This window comes from Microplitis demolitor, chromosome 4 (assembly GCF_026212275.2).
Source record: "Microplitis demolitor isolate Queensland-Clemson2020A chromosome 4, iyMicDemo2.1a, whole genome shotgun sequence".
NCBI lineage: Eukaryota > Metazoa > Arthropoda > Insecta > Hymenoptera > Braconidae > Microplitis > Microplitis demolitor.
Genome location: NC_068548.1, coordinates 13,311,326 through 13,331,954, shown reverse-complemented (window position 1 = coordinate 13,331,954; position 20,629 = coordinate 13,311,326). Strand labels below are relative to the sequence as shown.

Here is a 20,629-nt window from a genome sequence, read left to right as displayed (position 1 = left end):
TAGTAGTCACCAAAAATAAATGCTACTCTTTCTATTAACTAACTGTTTTGAATAGTTTTCAGAGAAGTTATCAACGACCGTAAAAATGTCAAAGCGTTTTGCAGAAAGCGGTGACTCAATGTCTCAACCACCTATCAAAAAAGTACAATTCGAGCCTATAATAATTGGATCAGTTTCTACTTTAGAAGAAATGGATATGAAAGTCCTACAGTTTCAAAACAAAAAACTCGCTCAGGTAAAACTTTGAATTTTAACTTTTAAACCTAATGGTATGCACTTTTCCAAATTAATTAGCTTTTCTTTAACTTTTTTTTTACAGAGGTTAGAACAGCGGCATCGCATAGAAGCTGAGTTACGTCAAAGAATAGAACAACTTGAAAAAAGACAAACGCAAGATGATGCAGTGTTGAATGTTGTGAATCGTTATTGGAATCAGTTGAATGAAGATATTCGCGTATTGCTCCAAAGATTCGATGCTGAGACTGCCGATGAATCTGAAAACAAAAGTAAATTAATAATCTTGAATTCAGTAAGAATAAACTGAAGCTAATTTACGATTTTATTCAGATGAATCCGAAGCAACAACATCTTTCTTAATGCAGTTATCGTCTTGGGATAAAGAAGAATTGGATGATAAATTGGCACACCGAGTACAAGTATCGAAACGTGCGGTTTCTAAAGTCGTACAGACGTTTGATCGTTTGTCACAAAGAAATGAAAAAATAACTCTGGCTTTAAAAGGCGAATACAATGAAGGTATGAAAACTTGTATAATTCAGTAATTTTAAGAATACTTTTATTATATTTTTTTAATAAAAATTTGATTTAAAGAAGCCCCACCAATAGATGAAGTTGTCAAGAAAACTAACATTGAAATTCAAGCTGAAAACCGAAATTTACAAGCTATCAATCTTCAGCTTCATGAAAAATATCACGCAATGTCTTTAAAAGTATATTCTCTTGAATTATTGACATTTAGTATTGTAATTGTTCTAACAATTTATAAACTTTGTAGATGTCAGAATTGCAAGACACCATTACTGGAAAAGATACTCTCACAGCTGAATTAAGAAATCAAGTGGATGATTTGCAATACGAAGTTAACAAAGTCCGTGCTAGAAATGATAAGCTAGAACACCATCTTGGAGAAGCAATAGAAAAACTGAAAACATTCCAACAAATTCATGGTTCTGATGAAAAAGGAAACAATAAACCAAATACTCTTGTTGCTTCTAGTGTTTCCCAAACAAAGGTATTATTACGTATATTTGGATAAATAAGTTGAATATTTGGCACTGAATATAGGAAGTTAAAAAACTTTGAACTGCACTTCTTAAACAGTTCAGTTATAGTCAATGTACTATATAAATATCATCGGGACGATTTTGATTTGAAACTAATATTTCGTAATTTTATCAACATGTGAGATCTCTCAGATAACATCTTATCTAAAGATATTATGAAGTTTTGCAAACTAATCAGGGAGCTCGGAAACATTATAACTTGTGAATTTTTGAGATCTCCGAGTTCAAAAATTTGTTAGGCCGGTAAAACATACCTTCACTGAAAAATTATAATTTTTGTCCGACGATATCTTTGGAACGAATGAACCGATTTGAACGTTCTCGGTAGCAATCGAAAGGGCTTAACAAGACTTGAAACTGATTACATTTTTAAGCGAATCGGGCAAGTGGTTTATAAGTTATACGCAAAAAACCAAAAAAAAAAAATTTTATTTTTATTCTTATAAACTATATATATATATATATATAGTATAGCTCGTAAACGACATGACCGATCCATCCCAAAATCTAATCAATTCTGTGTTTTGGTGAGCCCTTTCGATTGCCACCAAGTATGTTCAAATCGGTTGATTCGTCCCAAAGATATCGTTGGACAAAAAAAAATTCACACACACACACACACACACACACGCGCGCGCGCGGACATCCATCTGGGAATAATCAGAATAGTTTCCTAGGACCTCAAAACGTCGACATTTGATGAAAACTCGATTTTCGAAAATCGGACCGAAACCTATTACTTTCCTTTTTTGAAAATTTGCAATTGTCTTAGCGGGAAGTTGAAAAAATTATGTATAATTTCAATATAATTATGTATAATTCTATATAATTATATATGATTTATATAGAATTATATATGAATCATATAGAATTATATGTAATTATATATAACGCCGAGAAAAAATCACAGATGATTATATATAATTATATATAGTCATATACAATTATATACAATTTTACAGACCTATATATAATTATATACAATGCCACAAAACAAATCACATGTGGCTATATATAACCTTACATAATAATATATGGTTATATATAATTAACAAGCAATCTCCAGATTCCATAATAGGTACATGTGTTTTACTACAAGTTGAATTTTTAAATAACTTGTCATTTTACTATGTTCTGATTTCAATTGTTCGATGAAAAAAAAAATTCATTTTTACTTTTAACGAAAAACTGTCTTTAAAAAAATATCTCTCCTACTCAGAAATAAAAACACTTTGAGCAATTAAAAATTTTCCAATTTAATCATAAAAATATACTGATTTGAAAAAAAAAATTTCAACTTAAGATAAAAATATTAAGATAATTATTTACTTGGTGCAAGATAATTTTGATTTTCCGGATTTTTTTGGTATCAAGTTAAATGTTTTTTGTATGTGGTTATAATTAACAAAAACATCAGATAATTGTAAAATATATTTGTCATTAATACTAAGAGTTGGAATTATTTTATAATATAAAAATTAGGGTGTGCCGAAAAACACTTCCTACAACTTATTCTTCACAAAGTATTACAGTTCACTTGAACCCAGAAAATTAATCTTGATACAAGAAAATTTTTTTAACGATTCAGAAAATTAAAATTTTCTTACATCTAGTAAATAATTATCTTGAATCAAAATTTTTTGGTTTATTTCATTTTTTCAGATGTCGGTGTTTTTAGGTCCTAGGAACCTATTTTGATTATTTTCAGAATGATGTCCGAGTGTATGTATGTATGTATGTATGTATGTATGTATGTATGTATCTTTTTAACTAATGAACCGATTTGGATGGTTAAGGCGGCAATCGAAAGAGCTTGTTGGCTATCAACTTTTCTAAAAATTTCAGATCATTTTATCAAGTAGACTCGAAAATATTGGCGAATTACGAAAAAAATTTTTTTTGTTTTTTTTTTTAGTTTCTTATTGATTTTTCAGAAACGAATTGAACGATCGACGCCAAAATATAATCAACTTTAGAACTTAATAAAACGCTTTGATTGCCGCCTTAGCCATCTCAGTCGGATCATTCGTTTGAGAGATATCGTAAGAGAAAGAAACGCTAAAAAAACGATTTTTTTTTTTTTTGCAAACAATGGCATACAAAAGTTTTTTCAAGTTTCAAGAGCTCGAAAATGCATTCATAATAATGTTTTCGAGCTCCTAGAGCTCGAAAACAGCGGGAAGTTTTGGAGCTAGACCGCAGGGTCAATCGATACACAGATTTTTTGAACGAAAGATGGACTAGTTTTATGAAGCAATATTATATTGTTTTTGTTTGAAGACAATAAATTTTGTTGAAATAAGTACTATTTTTTAAACGCAAAATTTTTGTATGCTTCAACAAAAAAAACAAAAATTCGTGAACTAAGAGAAAAATAATTTGGGAGTAAAGACATATATGGGGCATTTCACGCCAAATCGGACGGTTTGAAAAATTTTAATTTTAGATTTCCTCAATTTTTTTTTTAATTTTTTTTATACCCATCAAAAAACTCTTTTTCCGAAATGTTGAAATTTTTTTGAGCACCGGTTCAAAAGATATCGAATTTTAAAGAAAACCGCTCTCTTTATGGTTTTTTACTGATAACTTTTTAGGTTTAAATCAAAAAGGTTTAAATCAAATGGTTTAAATCAAAATACTCACTTAATAAAAAACTATTATTTTCCCATGTACTTTTGGAAAAAAATTATTTCAAGTGTTTTAATACGTGTTTTTTTATTTTTAAAATTTCAACTGCATTTTTTAACGTGAGTGCATATTTTGATTTCCTTAAAAATTTTTTACAGTAAACTACTACTTAAATCACAAGTTTTTAGGCCGGTCTGGTCGTAGGTTCTCAATAGCTACTATTTTTTTTTTTCAAATTTTAAAAATTGAAAAAAAAATTTTTCCTTTATTTTATCAAATTTTATCACTGGTTTCTCGCTTTCAACGTATTTTAAAAAACTTCGTGTATATTTTTTATCACAACAAGCATAGGAAATTGTTAATAACTAAAAAAGAATACGCGAGAGATTTATGAGAACATTTTTAAATTTAAAATGAATGTTTTTTTTGTATACTGGTATTTATCCAAATAAAGAAAATATTTATTGCATGCGATTTTAATCCTAATCAAGCCATCTACTGACAAAACTTACCAAAAAAATATTTAGTACCGATTACCAAATATTTTTTTGGTGGAAACCAATATTTATTTTGCCATAATAAGATTTAATTGAGATAAAAAAATGATTTATAAAATTATAATAGATTATGTGAATGGGCACAAAATATTTTTTTCTCCCAAATAAGTGTCTAAAAATTTTGTTACTAAATCCATTTAGTACTCAGTAATAAATCCTTCTATCAGGGCAGGAAGTTGCATTGAAAATAATCATTAGTCTTTTTTAATTATTAACAATTTCCTATGCTTATAATAAAAAATATACATGAAGTTTTTCAAGATACGTTGAAAAAGAGAAACCAGTGATAAAATTTGATAAAATAGAGGAAAAATTTTTTTTTTTCAATTTTCAAAATTTGAAAAAAAAAAAATAGTAGCTATTGAGAACCCACGACCAGACCGGCCTAAAAAGTTGTGATTTGAGTAGTAGTTTACTGTAAAAAAATATAAAGAAAATCCAAATATGCACTCACTTTAAAAAATGCAATTGAAATTTTAAAAATAAAAAAACACGTATTAAAACACTTGAAATAATTTTTTTCCGAAAATACATGGGAAAATGATAGTTTTTTATTCAGTGAGTATTTCGATTTAAACCATTCCCTAAAAAGTTATCAGTAAAAAACCATAAAAAGAGCGGTTTTCTTTAAAATTCGATATCTTTTGAACCGGTGATCAAAAAAATTTCAACATTTCGGAAAAAGAGTTTTTTGATGGGTATAAAAAAATAAAAAAAAAATTGAGGAAATCTAAAATTAAAATTTTTCAAACCGTCCGATTTGGCGTGGAATGCCCCATATATATGGGTCATTCCACCGAATAAAGTTGTTTTTACGGGGCGACCCTTATCGATTTAATTCGAACTTTGTCGAGTCTTCCATGTATTTAAAAAAAAATTGTCCGAAAATTTGAGCCTTTAATATGCAGCAGTTTCAAAGTTATGATTTTTAGAATTTTTTAAAAATTTGTGTTTTCAACTTTTCCATTACTTTTTTTGCAGGAAACAATTTTTTTAAAAAAAATAAGCACATGATAGTTGTTTGTAGGAAAAATTTCCAGCTTTCCAACGAAAATATCCATTTTTTATTTTAAGTTACAGAAGACCCTTTAAAATTCGTTCAAAATAGGAAAAACGATTTTTATGACTGTGCGGTGCTTGATACATTTAATTTGATATTTTTTTCTGAAAGTTGAGACCTTTTTCCACAAATATGTAATTTTCACGATGTGCATATTTTTTGTTTGAACAAAATTAAATGAAATATAAACTCTTTATGATTAAAAAACTTTAATTCTTAACTTTTTTGGGGATCTTGATACATTTTTAACACAAATATATCCTAGGCTATCAACAATAGGTGAGAAAAGGTGTACTGCTTGTGTTTCTTTCACCGTATTTGACTCGAAGTATCGTACGTCTAAAACATTTATTTTCTATAAAAAGTCATTATTCCTTGATTAAAAGAAACGATTCGAAATGATTTGTAATGTAAATGCCCATAAAAAGGGTGATTAAAAATTATTCGAAGTATTCAAAAGTATTAAAAAGTATTAAAAATTTTATTTCCAATCGTTTTAAATCATTTCTTTTAATAAGAGATAGTTATAAAAGTGAAATCAACACCGGTAAAATTTTGAATAGCCTGGATGCATAGATCTTGCGGTGTGAGGATATGTTTTCTGATATGTGTCTGCAGTAAAGCTCTGACAACAAAAATTATAAAACTATTTTTCATAATATCAACATCAAAGCTTTAAGTTTCGGAATTAGTGATTTGAACTTTGATTCTTGCGTTTTGTTTAAAAATGATTTCAGACTATTGATGTTATCTGCCTTAATGACAGTTCTAACTTTGTCATCGTTTTATAAAAATTTGTGTAAATAACAAATAGCATTTATGGTTTCTGTTTAATTATAAATTGTGAATCATAAGCTACGCGTAGACTTATGATTGATCACACCATCGATCTTTAATTAACTTAATTCTAACTGGCTGCTACCACTGAAACTAATTTTCGATCCAGGTAATCATGAAAAAAATAGTGTGTAACACGAGATGAAACACGACTTCAGATTGAAGTTATTGTCAGCTTTTGCCTACGGCTTGGGCAGCCTACTTCACTCTCGTCTGACATCATTTTGTTTCATCTTCTGCCACACAATAAACCATTACAGTTTGATAAAACTATAAAATTAATGACTTGTATGTGAATAATTATTGATTTTTTTCAAACAAAAAATATACACATCGTGAAAATTATATATTTTATGGGAAAAGGTCTCAGCTTTCAGAAAAAAAATATCAAATTAGATATATCAAGCGCTGCACAGTCATAAAAATCGTTTTTCCTATTTTGAACAAACTGTAAAGGGTCTTCTGTAACTTAAAATAAAAAATGGATATTTTCGTTGGAAAGCTGAGAATTTATCCTACGAAAAACTATTATGTGCTTATTTTTTTAAAAAAATTGTTTCCTTCAAAAAAGTAATAAAAATGTTGAAAACACAAATTTTTAAAAAATTCTAAAAATCATAACTTTGAGACTGCTGCATATTAAAGGCTCAAATTTTCAGATATAGTATATTACAAATCTGGGGAAGTAAAGTAAGAAATGTCTCAGATCACATGTAATTGCCGAGGCAAAGCCGAGGTCAACAAACGGTCTATATATAACTAATTGAAACTGGCAATCCTCGAAAGAATTTGGATTTTTTTTTAAAAATGTAAGAAAAAAAAAATAAAAGATACCTGTAAATAATTTTATTATAATTTTTTTTGAAAACTACACTTGAAAACAAAGAAAATGAAAAAAAAAAAAAATTGCCCTTTGGTTTATTTTTGACCAAGTCACAGGCTTTTGAAATAGCGATGTGCGTTAGATTTATTTTTCGAAAGCCTGTGATTTGGTCAAAAATAAACCAAAGGGCAATTTTTTTTTTCCTTTTTTTTTAGGTGTAGTTTTAAAAAAAAAAATACAATAAAATTATTTACAGATATCTTCTTTTTTTTTCTTACATTTTTGAAAAAAAAATCCAAATTGTTTCGAGGATTACCAGTTTTAATCGACTTTTTCGTCTCAATTTTTCAAACTCTGAAGTCATCGAGAAATTCTAAAACATTTCCAGAGTGATGTTTTGTAAAATAAGCTCAACTGGGCAAACATTTTTTTTTCAATTGATAAAAAAAAATAGAAGGAAAAGTCCGCCTACTCTGGGATTGGCGGGAAAAATTGCAGAATTAATTGAAGTTTTTGTTGAGAAATAAAAAAAAAATAAAAAATGGCGAACTTTAAGCAAATGTCGGTTTTTCTCAAAAAAGCCAAAAATTTTATAGAGTTTATCATCTCAAAATTTTCTTGTATTTTTTTCTGAAAAGTACATTCAAAGACAAAAATTTTGAAAAGAAAAAAAACGTCCCAATCGGTCAATTTTTGAAGAAATAGCTATTTAAAAAAATAAAAGCCTTATTTTTGAAAAACTTATAACTTCTTTTGAGTTGGGTAAAAAATTTCCCGAAAAATGATTTTAATGGGGTAGAAAAGGAAAAAAAATTTTCAGCCAAATCGAAAGGGGTTGGGGTCAAAAGTGGTTGATTTTTCGTGGAATGCCCCATATATATAAGGGTGGCCCAAAAAAACCGACTATGTTTTTTTTTTTCAAGTTTCTTATGAAAATTTGTTGGTTTACGATGTTTAAAGAAGCCTCTCCAAAAATGAGCTCGATAAAAAGTTTTCAAGAGATCGCTCACGAATTTAAAAAATTTCAAAAATGATCAAAATTTGAATTTCTATTTCACACTTTTTTCTTTCTCGTGGAAGCAATAGTTTATGTTTTTGAAATTATGACTACGCTGAAAATATAAGTCCAAAATTTAAATATTTAAACCTCGCTCAAGAATGTTGAATATTTCCGAGTGCTGTCTTTTGAACATTTTCGAGCGACCCTTGAATATTGATAACAAAGCTTCACGATTTTTTGACCATCAATTTGCATCACAATGAATGAAAATATAACCCGAGAAATAGAAATAATAAGTTACTTACATACTTTTTTATTTTCTAATTCAATTTTTAGGTTTTTTCGCTTATTCAAAACTTACCAAATTTTAATGTTTAAGACTGTTCTGTATATTTTTGGTTATGCAAAAGTTATATTTTAGTAAAATGATAATTATTCAGTTATAAAAAAATACAAAAACTAATTCAAAGTATTAGTCACATATTATCAGTTAATATGCAAAATTCTTGAGCGCCGTTTAAATATTTGAATTTTGGGCTGAAATTTTCAGCATGCACATGATTTTACAAATATAAAATATTGCTGCCACGGAAAGAAAAAATTTAGAAGTAAAAAATCTGAATTTCAATCATTTTTGATATTTTCAAAATTCGTGAGCGACCTCTTAAAAATTTTATATCGAGCTGATTTTTGGAGAGGCTTCTTCAAAGATCGTAAGTGAACAAATTTTCATAAGAGACTCGAAAAAAAAAAATAGCCGGTTTTTTTGAGCCACCCTAATATATATATATATATATATATATATATATATATATATATTAGACTGGTTCAAAAAAATCGACTATTTTTTTTTTTTTTTTTTTCAAAACCCGCAGTGAAATATCTTCCTAGTCATGAAAAAAGAAGCCTGTGGAAACGGGAGCTCTTAATATCAATTTTGAAAGGTCGCTCATCGCAAATTTCTATTTTACGTTTAAATACCATGGAAAAAAATATTTTTTAACTTTGGAATTTTACAACTCATTTTGGAATTAACATGTCACGGTGAGAGATACATATTTTTGTAGGAAGAACGCTCTAAATAAATTGTCTCTGATGTTTTTTCTCTAAGTCCACTCCTTTAAATGTTATTCGAGTTTAAAGTTCGACATGTTATCAGTTTAACCTTTTTTCCTTAAATAGTGGTTTAATAATAAAACTCATCTTCGAAAAACATTATTTTGCAATTTTTGAATGATATAGATAATAGCTTTAAGTTTATCGCGATTGTTTTCAGTTTATAAAATTTACGATTTTCACTACAGCTATCAAAACTATGAACAATGAAATGCTATTGTTACGTTCCCATAATATTTTATTGATTAAATTAAATTAATTATTTTTCATTAAATTAATTTTACGTAATGTAACGGAAATCGGTTACGATAAGAGAGTCGCCGTGGCTCGCGGGTAGTCAAAACAGATGACGATGCATGAGACCCGGGACACGACGATTCTCTCACAGGGAACCTGAGATGCAGCGTCAACATTTTGTCAACTTTGTCGGCTCTATTACATTTTTATAATGACTAAATAGTCAGTCTTTGGAGAGAGCTCCTAGAGCTTGAACCTCTGCTCTGCTCTCTATATAGTTAATAAACGCCACAATTAATTCTAAATTAATTCAACCTTATTGTGGGGTGCCAATTGGCACCCCTATATTTTCACCTACACTATGACCTATCCATATCCCTATTAATACCTAGGGGCGAGCGCTTACTAGCAGTTCCACCCTGTCCTATAACCCTGAGCGCTCAACAGCAGTTCGGGTTTCCTTCAAATTTCCTGCCGATTTTCCATCCATTCACCTGCTGCTATAATAAAAATATGGAGTTGGAACCGACACCGAAAATACTTTAAATCGCGAAAAACAATTAAAATTAATAATTAATAAAATAATCGACGACCACGGCCCACCAGGGGTCTATAGACACTCTAACGAGGCCAAACCTGGATAAAATTAAATAATTAAAAATTATTTGTATTTTTAATTAATTCTGGATAATTTCCCAAAACGTAACACTACTAACAACAATTAAATATCAATAACCCAATAATGACATATTGATGAAAAGACGACACTTATTCAGTCATCTGGGTTCGATTCCCAGTTCGGGTTATCTATATTTTTGTCAATTTATCTATAAATTGTCTTATTGAGGTTTGCATGTTTTAGGTTTCCACTATATTCAATTGGTTAAATTAGTAAAAAAACCCAGACCACGTCGGTATCGCGCCGAGTGCTCTACCAGTTGCGCTATCCGGCACTATACTATATTCCGTTCAATTTGATCTATATGCGGAAAAAAAATAGTAGTGACTACTCTCTGATAGTACTGAGTTCTTCCTGTAAATTTTTTTTTTAGATAGTACTGTATCCTATCTAGACTATATCCCCTACTCTCTGGATAGTACTGAGTACTATCCCGGACAGTAGTGGGTATAGTCTAGATAGTAGTGGATACAGTCGAGATAGCATACATTACTGTCTAAAATTTTTTTTTTACAGAAAGTACTCAGTACTGTCCTGGAGAGTAGCCACTACTATTTTTTTTCCGTGTAACTTATTGAGCCACACTGTCCATCGCAATTCAAATTTTTTCTAAACTTCAAAGAGAGAATTAATTTCAGATTTTTTAAATTGAAAAGTCATTTATTCCTCATAGCAGAACAATTAAGATCTACTTTGTCAACGATGTTAAACTTGATAATTCAATATTTTAAAATAATTTTTTTTTTTTCAATAATAATTATAAAATATTTAAGAAAAATTAAAAAAAAAAAGGTTAAATTAATTACATGTTGAATTTGACACTCGAATACCTTTTAAAGGAGTGGACTTAGAGAAAAAACATCAGAGACAATTTATTTAGAGCGTTCAATTTCCTTCAAAAATATGTATCTCTCACCGTGACATGTTAATTCCAAAATGAGTTACAAAATTCCAAAGTTAAAGATTTTTTTTTCCATGTTATTTAAACGTAAAATAGAAATTTACGATGAGCGACCTTTCAAAATTGATATTAAGAGCTCCCGTTTCCCCAGGCTTCTTTTTTGATGACTAGGAAAATATTTCACTGCGGGTATTGAAAAAAAAAAATAGTCGATTTTTTTGAACCGGTCTAATATATATATTTTTACTCCCAAGTTATCTTTCTCTTAGTTCTAGCCTTTCTTTTTTTGGTTGGAGCATACAAAAATTTTGGCGTTTAATATATATATATAAATGTATACATTTTTTTTTACATACAATTTGAATGGGAAAATGAATATTCGTTGGGCTCTTAGTAGAATTGAGATTTCGAGCTGCTCTTTTGAGAGGATTTTTTTTATACCTAAAACTAACTTTTGAGACCATGAGAAAAAAATTTTTTTTATTTTGAATCATCCTAATATATAGTAGTTAAGATAATATTAAATATAATAAATAAGTTATTTAAACCAACTAATTATGTTGAATAAATATTTTTATTTAACGAACGAATGTAGCACAGTAAAATTGAGAATACAATAGAAATGCTTAGATGCGTGTATGCAGTTCGGCGGTATATCTTATTGTGTGTTTACGAATCAGGTAAAGACGGAAAACAGAAAAATCGATGTTTGGCGTAAATTGCCGAAATTAATCGATTGCTTATCATTGTAGCAACGCTACAGAACTCCCTTTATTTAATTTTTTTTTTTTAATTTCAACACAGGATAATCAAAGTAATTAAATATTTATTAACGATATGAATAAATAAATAAGTAAATGAATGAATACAATAAAGCGGTGAATTGTTACTTTGTAAAAAACACTTTTATTAAAAAAAATTAAATCGCGTAAATTTTTAAATATTAAACCGGACTCACCGTTTTCGGGTCTCGGTTGCTGTGTTATTCAACTGGGAGTTTGTTATCATCATCGTCGTGTCGATTGGATTCGCCTCGTAAACCGGCTTCAATCTGTCCACTGACATGGCGATTTGTCGTCCACGAAAATCGACGATGAAGTATTTGTCGTGTCGGGTTATTACACGATATGAACCTTCGTATGGCGGTGAGAAAGATGGTCCAACCTGGTCATCCCGTAGCAGTACCTGACTTCAAGTACTAAGGTTTCTGAAACAGAAAACAGAATGCTTGCCGTGACACGACCTTTCGGCCGGTGCCAATCAATTGAAATGACGTTTTAAAGTATTGACAATGTCATGAGATGATTTTTTATTGGTGGGAGTAAGTAACTCACCGGGTAATCGTATAGGCTCGCCGTATACTAATGCAGCTAGTGTCATTTGTATTTCGTCTTTCCAAGCAGCACGTAAGCCGAGCGAAACGGCTGGTAATGTGTCATACCATGACTCTTGATGACACAAAAGTGCTGATTTTAACTGATGGTGTAAATGCTCGACGAGACTGTTGGCTTGCGGGTGTTACGGCGTAGTATGCAGGTGTTTTATACCATACAATTTTAATAACGACTGGAATAATGACGGTTTGAATTGCGGACCTTGGTCCGAAGTTATGCGTTTCGGTACTCCAGTGCAGCGATAGTGCATGCACTATCGTCTTTGCAGTTTCGTTGGATAACGGGACAGCCTCAGGAAACCTCGTGAATCGGTCGATGATAGTCAGACATTGATTAAAGCCTCTTGACGTTTTTAAAGATACCAAGTCGATATGAATGTGCTCGAATCGTTCAGTTGGAGGTTAAAAACTGGTGATCGGCGATGGCACGTGTCTCTGAATTTTATTTTTCTGGAAATCGATGCAAAATTTCGCCCATTCACGGCAATCTATTAATCGATGGCCAGACGTATCGTTTGGAGACGAGTTCGAGCGAACCTTCGATTCCAGGCTAGTGAGTGCAGTGAATTAAATACTTTCTTTCTCAGCGGCTCTGAAATATATGGACGCACTGTACCTGACGCGGTGTCACAATACAGTGCAGGTCCATTATCGAGTTGTATCGTCTTTAAATTTAAAGCAGTTGTTTGACGTAACAACTGCTGAAGTTCATCGTCATTTTGTTGAGCTTCGGCAAGTTCTTGCGACGTTATAGCAGCAGATACTGCTTCGACATGTGACAATGTCTCAGCGATAATATTGTTAGTACCCGCCACATGTCGAATATCGATGGTGAATTGACCGATAAAATCGAGTCGACGAAAATGCCAAGGCGATGCTCTTTCGGTGCGCTGTTTGTAAGCATGCTGGAGCGGTTCGTGATCGGTGTAGATCGTAACGTGCCGGCCTTTGAAGATTTGCCGAAAGTATTTAACAACCTCGTAGATGGCATTCAACTCGCGGTCGTACGTCGAAAATTTTTGAATCGACGGGGACACTTCGACTGAAAAATGCCAGTGATTGCCAGTTGTTATCCACTTTTTGTTGTAAAACCCTTTCAATACCAATTTCGGATGCGTCGGTAAATATTCCCTAGTCAGCATCGATTTTAGGATGTACCAACAACGTAGCATCCGCGAGAGCGCGTTTAGATGACTTGAAGGACTCTTGAAGTTCAGTTATCCAGTTAACTGGATGGGAGCCTTTGACTTTTGGTCCTTCCAAAATTTTTTTAAGTCGTGGTAGAATTTCTGCAGCGTTTTTAATGAACTTCCTGTAGAAATTCACAGTGCTGAAGATCGACGGAGCTTTTACGGTGTTAGGAGGCTCAAAATTGATAATAGTCTCGAATTTTTTCGGTAACGGCTTGATTCCATCTTTAGTGATGAGATGGCTGAGAAATTTTAGTTCCGGTAGACCAAACTGGCATTTCGGTACGTTTATTACCAGACCGTATTTACGGAGACGCTCGAATAAAATTCTCAGGTGCTACATGAGTTACTTTTTGTCCGTTGATGCGATTAAAATATCGTTAATATACGGAAAGACGAAACCAAGGTCACGAGTGACCTCGTCGATGAACCGTTAAAACGTTTGAGCCAAATTTTCAAGCCCAAATGTCATAAATCAGAACTCAAATAATCCGACAGGCGTAATGATCACCGTTTTTGGCACCTCTTCTGGTGCAACAGGTATTTGCAAGAATGCCTTTGCGAAATCAACGACTGAAAATATATTTTTATTGTGCAAAAATGCGGCAAAGTTGTCAAGATAATGAATATTTAACGATGAGTATTCGATCGCTAAGTGGACGATCACCAACCGCACGGCCTCCATTCTCCGGACTTCTTCTCTACTAGATGAAATGATAAAGCCCAGGCGCTGTTGGATGGTCTGCAAGTACCTTCCTCGATCATTTTTCGGAAGTCGGCTTGTACAATTTTCAAATTATCTGGAGCCAGGCGTCTTGATTTGCACGAAACCGGTGGTCCAGGTGACGTTCGAATATGATACATCATTGACTGTTTTTATGTTTGACGTTGAGTAGCATCAGATCGTGTAATGTCAGCAAATTCTCTCAATAATTCCATATAGGCAGAATTACCATCAACTGCTTTGATATTTGTTTCTGCCGATGTCGTGTGAGGATTTCAGGGTGTCAGTAAACCAGTGAAGGGCATCGCGGAGACATTTTCGTTTTAGGTCGACTAGAAAGTCATAATGACTTAAGAAATCTGCACCTCTAATCCGTTTAGTGACGCCAGCAATGATAAAATTCCATGAAAAATCACGGTGAAGCCCAAGGTTCAATTTTACCGACTTTGAACCATAGGTTTAAATTATCAAGCCGTTCGCGTCATACAATTGGTAACCCATGGGTGTACTGATTGATTTCAGCCAGCCACGTGGAAAGACGAACAAGTCGGAGCCAGAATTGACAAGATATTCTGTTCCCGTAGTTCGGTCTATGATAAGCAGGCGGCGAGAGATCGAATGAGAACAATTGGCCACCTCTTCTGATTCTCGTTGGCGTTTCCCTGCCACTTACAGCTGCGTGCGCGAGCGTGCGCATTTTTGCCGTGTTTGTTGTGGTACCAGCAAAACTCGGATTTTTTTGGTGCACGTGATTGTGATCGACTGTGAGATCTCAGTCTACCATCCTGTTCTATTTTTACAGATTTACTTTTATATTGGTTAATTTTTTCGGATTTCCATTTATTCAGTTGTTCATTAATACAGATTCTCTTTTCATTATTGGCCATTTTTAAGAACTTCTTTTTTTTTTAATTTTATAAAAATACTAAATTCCATATTTTTGGTAATCCATAAAATAGTTTGGACTTTTTTTTTTTTTGTATTTCTATTGATAAATAAATCATTTTTAAAAATTAACCATTAATAGTCTTTTACCATTGTAAAGTTAACCATTTATACAAATGATTATTTTTATTAAATTCATAATTTATACACAGAAAAAAACAGTTAACCCGAATCAACAAAAATATTGTTGATTCAAGAAATTTTTTTCGATCGAATCGGAAAATAAAAATATATTTGCACCAAGTAAACAATTATCTTCAAATTTTTATTTTAAATGAAAATTTTTTTTCTCATGTCAACATATTTTTACGGTTAAGTCAGAAAATTTTCACTCATTTCAAGACTCAATATTACTTAATGTAAGTGATATTTTTTTTGAAGCAAGATACATTATTTTCTTGGAGCAATATTGCATTTTTTTGTTTAAAGAAAATAGAAGTTCTCGGAACAAGTACTATACTTGTCATACAAGTATTTTGGTATGCTTCGGCCAAGAAAACAAAAGTTGCTGAAGGAGATTCTCTTAGGATTTCCCCTTCCAATTTTTTTGATGGAAGAGCTCCCTGGTATTGAAAATCGATACTACAAACTTCAATTTTTTTTTTCAAAATGATTAAATAATTAATTAATAAGTAAAACAATAAATTATTGAATTAAATGATGTTAGAAATAGTTGATAAATGTTTGTTGGATGATTTTTAATCATCAACTATTTGCAAAAATTAATTATCAAGGAATTTCACAATTACAGGTTAAACATGGACAATTGTTTTTTAATTTATTTTATATTTATCCGATAAATTCACAGAAAGCGAGATACTAAACTCGATTTCTAAAAAAATTACAAATTTAATGATAATTTTATATTATCATGTCGTTCAGTATTCGATTAATAATTCTATAAATAAATTTTGCATTTTGTCAATTGATGACGGTACCGTATCAATTTTGGGGTACTATGGGGCGATTTATAAAGCCGGTTAAATTTAAATTTTATCATAAACAATATTCATCATTTTATGTTTTTTTTAATTTTTAATAACGTAAAAAATTTTTAATCATATAAATGCGGTTATTGATCTTATTCAAAGTTACTTTACTCAATAAATAACATTATTTTATTGCTATCATTATTTTTTTTCTCAATATAATGGTTACTTTTCTATTACCTGCACCTAAATATATTTTTGGGTATGACCAAACTATAAAATATTATAAATTCTAAAAATGTATACTCGAATAAAAAGTCTCATTGTTTTATAATTTAAAATTTTCATATAAGAAACAGCATACATTTTTTATAGTGTACTTATTACTCCCATCTGATTCATCGGTAGATGGATAGTATGTAAATAAATGAATGTATATATTGTAGTGACTGGTATCTTAAATTAATATCACTTATACACTATAATAATAACACACTTATATTAGAAATAATAACACTACAATTAACAGCAGTAAAAGAAAGCAAAGAGATATATAGTTTATTGATATACAGATGTTTGCTGTTAAGATGTCAATATAAGACTGAGTGACTTAGTCGCGTATCTATAAAAACCAGAGAAGAAGGCATTTGTTTTCTAGCTATTCAAATATTTTAAAACATCATTTCCACCTTCGTTACACTACCCCCTTCTCAATAAATTATCGTCCGATAAAATTTATGTTGGGCGAATCGAATTTAATTGGAATTAAAATCATTTGCAATTTTGGTTTGATTCCGCTATGGTCCCAGCACACCCTATCTATCACCCTACAGGGATAAAAACACCATAGCAGAAAAAACAACCCTATAGGCTAACGCAAAGATAATAAAAAAATAAAAAAAAATAATTTATAATTTAATTGAGCTAAGAATTGATAAAAAAATAAAATATTCTGCTAAGAAGTTAATCGATACGCGTGACTCTATTTTCCTAATCAACGAATCAAATAAACAAAATTAAAAATGTAATCCTCCTCTTGAATAATGGATCTTCAATGGGAATGGGAACAGGTACGGGATGGGAACAGAAACTCCTTCCTCTTCTCCTTGAAGGACTAGGAATGGACTCCTTCTCTCCTTCCCCAATGAAATTGGAAATATTATCTGCACATAATAAAGAAAATAAAACGAGTATCTCCAATATTTTATTAGATTTTATACTTAAACATATTTCATCGTTACATCTTATTATTTGTCAGTTGTTAATTATTAATATTGACTTTTCTTTTATTTTTTTTGACTTTTCTTTTATTTTTTTTTTTTTAATTGAAATCATGATAGTAATCTCAGTATATATATGTTATGACTTTTAGTATAGGTTGAAAGAGGCCTTCATGATTTTTTTCAAATTTTTTCCCCAAACCGTTTTCGAAATATCGAATTTCGAAAAATGTAGATTTTTTTTTCAAATGCCTGTAACTTCGCGAAAAGTAGTTTAAAAAAAATTTTCAACGTGACAAAAAATGTTCATTTTTAGACATTCTATCAGTAAAGAATATCATAAAATTGATTTGAATCACGCTTCTATTGAAATTTAAACTTTTTCGTGTAAACTGTCGATTTACAAAAAAACAAGTACTGATCGATTTTATTCATAATTTTTCACGGCAAACTGTCACCTATTCTACAACTTTTCCAGATATGCTACTAATGGGACAACGATGGAATCTATTTTTTTTTTTTTTTTTTTAGTTTTTTAAATTTCATATTCCAGTTTTTTTTTTAAAGAAAAATGTCTTAAAATAATAGCATGCTCAGGATTTACTGTTAATAATTATCTGACATACAACTATCATCAAAATTTTCTAATTTTATTTCCTCAGAAAAATTATTACTAATTAATTTATTATTATTATTATTAATAAAATAATTATTTATTAATTAATTAGTAATAATTTTTCTGTGAAAGAAAATTTTGATGTTAGTTGTGTGTCAGATAATTATTATAAGTAAATTCTGAGCAAGCTATTATTTTAAGACATTTTTTAAAAAATAAAGTGGAATATGAAATTTAAAAAATCTAAAAAAAAAAGATCCTATCGTTATCCCATTATAAGTATAGCTGGAAAAGTTGTAGAATAGGTGACAGTTTGCTGGGAACAAATTATGAGGGAAATCGATCAGTACGTGTTTGTTGTAAATCGACAATTTATACTTAAGAGTTAAAATTTCAACAGAAGCGTGGTTCAAAAATTTTTTAAATATTTTTTACCGAAAAAATATCTAAAAACATACATTTTTTGACTCTTAAACAATTTTGTTTATATCACTTTTCGCGAAGTTACAAGCATTTGAAAGAAAAATTTCTTTATTTTTTAAAATTCGATATTTCGAAAACGATTAGAGGAAAAAATTTGAAAAAAATCATGAAGGCCTCTATCAACCTATGCCAAAAGATAAAAAAGTTTCAAAAAAATTCGAACTTCAAAAGCTCAATGGTGTCCGATTTGGCGTGGAACGCCTCATAGATAGCCCGAACTGGAATAATACGCCAATTTAATATAGTAGAATCCAAAACATGCAAACCTTATCAATAAGACAATTTATAGATAAATTGAGAAAAATATAAATAGCATGAACTGGGAATCGAGCCCAGGCCATGTCGGTATCGCGCCGAGTGACTACCAGTTGAGCTATCCGGCACTATACGATATACCGTTCAATTTGATCTATAATTTATTGAGCCACACCATGTGCCATATCATGTATTTGGTCATTATGTTGATTCCCGTCCACATTATTGCTCTAATGATAATCAAACACCTAAGCCTAATTATGTTAATGAACTGATGAACATAAATATGTGGAATGCAATATTGAGTTGTTTTGATGCGCGTATTGCGGCTCCAGCCGACTTCTTATTAAATGCTAGTAATAATCTAGCAGAATCTTTTAATAATGTTGTAGCTTCAAAAAATTATGGAAAACGTATTGATTCATACAAAGATGGCGGGTTCACGTTTCGTGTTTTTTTTTCGTTCCTTCAATTCAATAGTAAAACAGTCATGAGCGACGTATATGAAATTTTAGATAAGCAAGTTCCAGAGCTCTTGCGGAAACTAGAAAGTAGTCGTAAAGCTAAGGTAGCACGCACCAACATTAGACGAGCAGAAAATGGATATCGCAACTGCCACCCGTATGTAAATTAACCATCTAACGATTGCTACTATGGACCTGGTGCTGATGCTGCTTCAATATCTGAAGAAGACTATAAAAAACTTTTAGAACACCACACTGCAACGCTAAAAGAATTTCAAGCTAATCGCAATAAAATTGAACGTGAAACGTTAGGACAAGCACGATCTATCGAATGGCATGCGAAGCGTCGTTTATTTTTAACAGCATTAAATTTTAAAGATGCTTCTTCATGCAGGCTTCTAACGACGAAAAACAAAGATGTGTGTAAAATTTTATATCCAACTTTAGCTAATTTCCGCGCACCCATTAACCATAGTATTGTTAATGAACGTGTAGCACTCACAGATCTAAGTTCAAAATTTAATGTAACTATTTACAAGTGTGGCTTTTTTATTGATACAGAAATACTAGGATTAGGTGCAACTCAAGATAGTATAATCGATGATAACTACATTTTAGAAGTTAAATGTCCTTGTTCTATAAGGAATATAGGCGTTGAAGAAGCAATATTAACAAATAAAAAATGGAGCAAATACCACTTCAAAGAAAAAGAAAACAAAATCGAATTAATCAAAAGTAGCCCCTGGTATTATCAAATTCAAGGACAGTTATGTATTACGAAGAGAAGTAATTGCATATTATCAATATAGACTTTCATCAATTCTTTTCAAATGGTAATGCCTTATGATAAAGAATTTTGTGAGAAACCGATGATCCCGAAGCTTAAAAAGTTTTATTGGGATAATTTAGTGCCAGAATTATTAAGGCCACGATTGCTGTTTGCACCAGAAGACTGCCCAGATTACTCAGAACCTATTGAAGATACGAATATGATTTGGGACGAAGTAAATGATGCATTGCATCAATTTTCGGGTTGCAACGATGCAACAAAACATTTCGTAGTATCGACTATGAGAGTTCGAGATCCATCAGTGATTAAAGAGTACGAATAAGAACAACCTGAATATGTTGACGAACAATGTGACAGTCAAATTAATCATACAGAAGAAAATAACGATTTATCATAAAATCGTAAGAGACTTTTTTTGTAGGCCGTTAAATTTCCTACAAAATTGTATCGTGAAATTATCTGTACAATGCACCTTTAC

At 30.8% G+C, this 20,629-nt stretch overlaps 2 protein-coding genes across 4 annotated transcripts in view; one reads left to right on the top strand and one right to left on the bottom strand.

Moving 5' to 3' along the window:
* Nucleotides 1-20,629, bottom strand: part of LOC103579909 (E3 SUMO-protein ligase ZBED1) — a 147,470-nt gene that overhangs the window by 53,415 nt on the left and 73,426 nt on the right. The window contains exon 1 of one of the 3 annotated variants that reach the window (XM_053738597.1): nucleotides 12,101-12,152. The exons of the other annotated variants lie outside the window; for them this stretch is intronic. The gene's annotated coding sequence lies outside the window, so the exon portion shown is untranslated. Of the gene's footprint in view, nucleotides 1-12,100; nucleotides 12,153-20,629 lie in introns of those variants that run through there. 3 annotated transcript variants of the gene reach the window in all.
* The window catches only part of LOC103577109 (E3 ubiquitin-protein ligase Bre1), a 103,535-nt gene that overhangs the window by 11,950 nt on the left and 70,956 nt on the right, over nucleotides 1-20,629 (top strand). The window contains exons 2-6 of the mRNA XM_053738593.1: nucleotides 56-235; nucleotides 320-506; nucleotides 568-756; nucleotides 832-950; nucleotides 1,016-1,252. Coding sequence (XP_053594568.1) covers nucleotides 86-235; nucleotides 320-506; nucleotides 568-756; nucleotides 832-950; nucleotides 1,016-1,252 — 882 coding nt within the window. The 5' untranslated portion in view covers nucleotides 56-85. The remainder of the gene's footprint in view (nucleotides 1-55; nucleotides 236-319; nucleotides 507-567; nucleotides 757-831; nucleotides 951-1,015; nucleotides 1,253-20,629) is intronic.